Here is a 4,458-nt window from a genome sequence, read left to right as displayed (position 1 = left end):
CATGTCTTGTCATAGATAGGTCACCACAAGGTTGACAAGTTTTGTCAATGTCTAAACTGGTTCAGTTATTGAACAATTGAGTTACGTTAGGGTCTGATCATAGATAGGGCTTGGTTCAGTCTTGATGTGATATATCTTTGGTAGGTTCAGTCAAAATTTTAGGTTAAATGGGTCAATGTAGCTAGGTCAAACTGTGTATACAATTCAAGTTGGTTAAAGTATGACAGGGTTTAGAATTACAGTGATAAAAACAGGTAGCACCAAAAAAATTATATCTTAGAATTTAAGTATTAAAAATTTCTCAAAATTAGAAGATAGTAAGGTAATATGTAAAAGCAACTTATGCAAAAATTGCAGACTCAAACTCCATATATTCAGGGAGATATGAAATTTTTTAATCGGACCAAATTTCAGGATCTGTACTGGGCTGGGCTGGGCTGGGCTGGACTGAATTGGCACCCACTTCTAAATCAAGAACTTGGTAGTTCTTCTTCCAAACAGGTATCCACACAAACTCACGTGTTTCAGAACTTCTTCACACTCCAATATACTCCAAATAACAAATAAAAACAAGAACAAAGCATAATTCTCAGCTAAACTACAAAAACTTTCTTGAGCAAGATCTTGAGAACTCCACTGAGAGATAGATTCTCACAATTCAATCAAGAACTGACCCAATTCTCACTCAAATATCAAACAAGTTGAAACCTAACTTCAAAAAGCATGAAATTCAATACTCTTTAACGCACATCTGACCCAAAGCAAGATTATGCAAGGATTTTGAAATATTCTTCAAAATCGCCCAAGTTAGAACCCCCCGTGAAAGGTAGTCATGCACTAGGTAGTATAATCAAGATTCAGCCCAAGATTGGTGTGAATCTCAAAAAGCTCCAGAAACACCACCTTCAGACGCCTTGTAATATACTATGATTCAATATATGTAGGACCCAAAATCAGATCAATATAAGATCTAACGAATTCTCCACAAAAATCACTCCCATGTTCAATTCTTGGAAGTCAGTAGTAGAGTAGGATCTCATGCTAGAGCTCAATAAAAATGGCTCTCATACACCAAAATTGATATTCCAAGAGTGAGTTCAGAATGAAACTTACCTCAATCAGCCTCTCAATGGTGTCCACGCGAATTAGGAGCAACACTTCTCTCTTCACTCGTTCTTGAATGAGAAATTGCTAGCTCTTCAAAATCAGGTTGAGTGAGCTTCTCCCTTGTGTGAAAATCTTCTCCATGCCAAGCTCTTGGTTCTTGATGATAGCTGGAATGTTTGGTGATGGATCTTGATGCTCTGGTACCAGAATTGTTAACTACTGTTGGTAACCAAGATGTGAGGTCAAGCTTTAATGGTGGTAGAGAAGAAAGGAAGAGTAGCAAGAAGATCGGCTATGGGGGATTGGGCTATGGAATTGGGGGAGAGAGAGAGATCAGGGAAGATAGAAAGTGGTTAGGAGAGGGAATTCTCTCAACTAGAAGTAGTTGGGGGCTTAATCTCAACTAGAGAACTGAGCCAAATCCCACAAAGGAGTCAATTGTATTGAAATGATAAAATGTTTTACAAGTAGAAGAGTGCTACTATTTATAGCTCCAAAAAATGACTCAAAAAGACCGAAATAACCTGCTGACCATCCCTCAGCCCATACCCAAACTGCCCTTGAGGGGCTTACAATAATTTCCATGATACCCCCCCCCCCTAAACCCGCCCAAGCATAGTAGTCGACCCATAGGCTTAGACCAAGGCTTGGTCAGTATCACGAGTCACTTAATGGGCCCATCTCCCTGCGAGGTAAACCCTTGGGTGGGGTCACAAACACCCAAGCCCTTACCACCGGTTAAAGGCATCAACACACGCAGCAGGTCGAACCTTGGACAAAGAAGCCTGCACGCCATAGACATCATTAGCAACATTTTTTACATAACAAGGCTTTTTTCCCTTAAAAACGCTAAACAAAAAAGCCATTTGAAAATCATTGATATCTAATTATCTATCACTAAATGCATGTATGAAACAGCAATTTTCTCTCGAAACTCCTTAATTATATAAACAATTTTGTTCATATAAACGATTTTGAAAATATTTGGTACTTTTGATCTGTATGCTGTTTTGATGGCTGATTCTTTGTCAGCTTAACTGTAAACTAACGCTCTTAAGGGTAAATGAATCCTTTCTTTCCCTAAAAAAAAAAATGTACTTTTTGGCGACTTGTAAAAGAATGTTGCTAATTTGCTATCGACGTTTGTGGCGCAAGGTGAGCAGAGCGTCTCATATCCCCACACACACACAGACACGCACACCACGCTCGGCTGGAGAGTGGCGTAGCAGTGTAGTGATGCACTCGCCGGCATCATGCTGAAGCAACTTCCGGCGGCCGTCCGTCCACCAGCATGGACGTCCAGTCGCCGGCTTCTCGAGGAGAGGATCATCTCCGACCTCGATAGGGCTTCGGACCCCAGGCAACTGAAACAGCTCCACGCCCAGATCATCCGAGCCCACCTTCACCACAACCCCTTCGTCGTCCCCAGGCTCGTCTCCGCCCTCTCCTCCGCCCGTCTCATGACCCACGCCCGCGCCGCCTTCGACCAGTTCCCCGACCCCAACGTCTTCCTCTGGAACACCCTCCTCCGCGCCTACGCCCAACACGGCCGCTTCTCCGACGCCTTCTCTGCCTTTTCCCTCATGCAGAGCGCTGGCGTCGCCGCCGACAACTTCACCTTCCCCGCCCTCCTGAAGGCCTGTTCCGCCCTCTCCGCCGCCGCGACCGGCCGGACGGTTCACACCCACGTCGTGAAATCCGGCCTCCTCTTCGCCGATGTCTTCGTCCCCAACGCCCTCATCGACATGTACTCTAAATGCGGCTGCTTGGAGGACGCCCGCCAAGTGTTCGACGAAATGCTCCAACGAGACGTCGTCTCTTGGAACGTCGTGCTTGCTGCGTATGCCAAGGCCAGCGAGATGGTCCCTGCGAGGCGGTTGTTCGATGCCATGGACGAGCGGGACGTCGTGAGCTGGAACACGGTGATCGACGGGTACGTACGCTGTGGGGACATGGAGTCAGCTTACCAACTGTTTGTTAAAATGCCTGAGAGGAATGTTGTTTCATGGTCGACTGTGATGAGTGGATATGGTAAGGTTGGGGATCTGGAGATGGCTCGGCTTCTTTTCGACAAGATGCCGTATAAGACAATGGTTCCTTGGACTATAATGATTTCCGGGTATGCAGAGAAGGGTGACGTCGCGGCGGCTTCGCAGTTGTATGAAGATATGGAAATGGCAAAGCTTGAGCCTGATGAAGTGGCCGCCACTACCATATTGTCTGCTTGTGCACAATCGGGATTGCTTAGCCTGGGCAAGAAGTTGCACTCGTACATCAATCGGTCCAGATTGAGGTTTGATACCAGAGTGTGCAATTCGCTTCTGGATATGTATGCAAAATGTGGGAATTTGACCGAAGCTCTCCAATTGTTCCACAGTATGCCTCGAAAAGATGTAGTCTCTTGGAACTGTATTGTTCAAGGGCTTGCAATCCATGGTCATGGTTATCGAGCACTTGATCTCTTTGCAAGGATGCAGAGGGAGGGAGTTGCCCCCGATGCAATTACCTTCTTGGGCGTCTTGTCTGCGTGTACACATATTGGTCTGGTCGACAAGGCACACAGTTACTTCTCAAGCATGCAAGAGGTTTTTGGAATTGTTCCTCAAATTGAGCATTACGGATGCATGGTTGACCTTCTTGGACGTGCAGGGCATGTAGAAGAGGCATTCAAATTGATCAAGAGTATGCCCATGGAGCCTAATTCTATTGTTTGGTGTACTCTTCTTGCAGCCTGCAGAACACATAATAGTGTAGAGATAGCTGAGAAGGTGGTAGATCAACTTATGGCATTGGAACCTACAAACGCTGGGAATTATGCACTTTTGTCTAATATCTATTCCGCAGCCGGGCACTGGGATGATGCAGCAAAGGTAAGAGTGAAGATGAAGGGCATAGAGGTGCAAAAGGAGTCTGGCGCTAGCTCCATCGAGGTGAACGATGCGGTTCATAAGTTCACTGTGGGAGATAGGAGTCATCCTCAATCTGTAAGGATTTATCAAATGTTGGAGAGGCTTGGGAATCATCTTAAGCACTTAGGTTATGTCCAAAAGGCACAAGGTGGTGGCTTGTTTTGGTAACACCATATGCTCATTGATATGAAATAGTGGTTTCGCCAACCCAGTGAACTTGGTGCTTCAAAGTGCTTTAAGCCAAGCCACTTCTTCTGTCTACTTGGATGATCCAGATGAACTCTTGATTATCATATGGAGCTGGTAATCCTCCACAAGTGTGCCCTACAGTGATCGTTTAAGTTGGGTCCAGCTTCTTCAATTCTGAATAGGTGGGGAGGGGGGCACCAAGTTGAAAGTCCACGAACTTCTGGGGAATTAAGTGGTGTGAGATCAAGTTTGA

The 4,458-nt window shown here is 45.3% G+C and overlaps 1 protein-coding gene across 1 annotated transcript; it reads left to right on the top strand.

Annotated features, from left to right (window-relative positions):
- The first annotated feature begins 2,360 nt into the window (after window positions 1-2,360).
- Window positions 2,361-4,184, top strand: LOC149813152 (pentatricopeptide repeat-containing protein At3g29230-like). Its single transcript, XM_089991068.1, has one exon. It carries the CDS (start codon window positions 2,361-2,363, stop codon window positions 4,182-4,184), a length of 1,824 nt encoding a protein of 607 aa, XP_089847194.1.
- The last annotated feature ends 274 nt before the right edge of the window (window positions 4,185-4,458 follow it).

Source organism: Nuphar pumila, chromosome 16 (genome assembly GCF_984573655.1).
Source record: "Nuphar pumila chromosome 16, dmNupPumi1.hap1.1, whole genome shotgun sequence".
Taxonomy (NCBI): Eukaryota; Viridiplantae; Streptophyta; class Magnoliopsida; order Nymphaeales; family Nymphaeaceae; genus Nuphar; species Nuphar pumila.
The sequence above is the reverse complement of the archived record's forward strand: the minus strand, read 5'-3'. Positions and strand labels throughout refer to the sequence as shown.

Bases quoted from the DNA above. Each gene is read 5' to 3' on its own strand.
- LOC149813152 (XM_089991068.1), top strand. From the start codon at position 2,361: ATGCTGAAGCAACTTCCGGCGGCCGTCCGTCCACCAGCATGGACGTCC.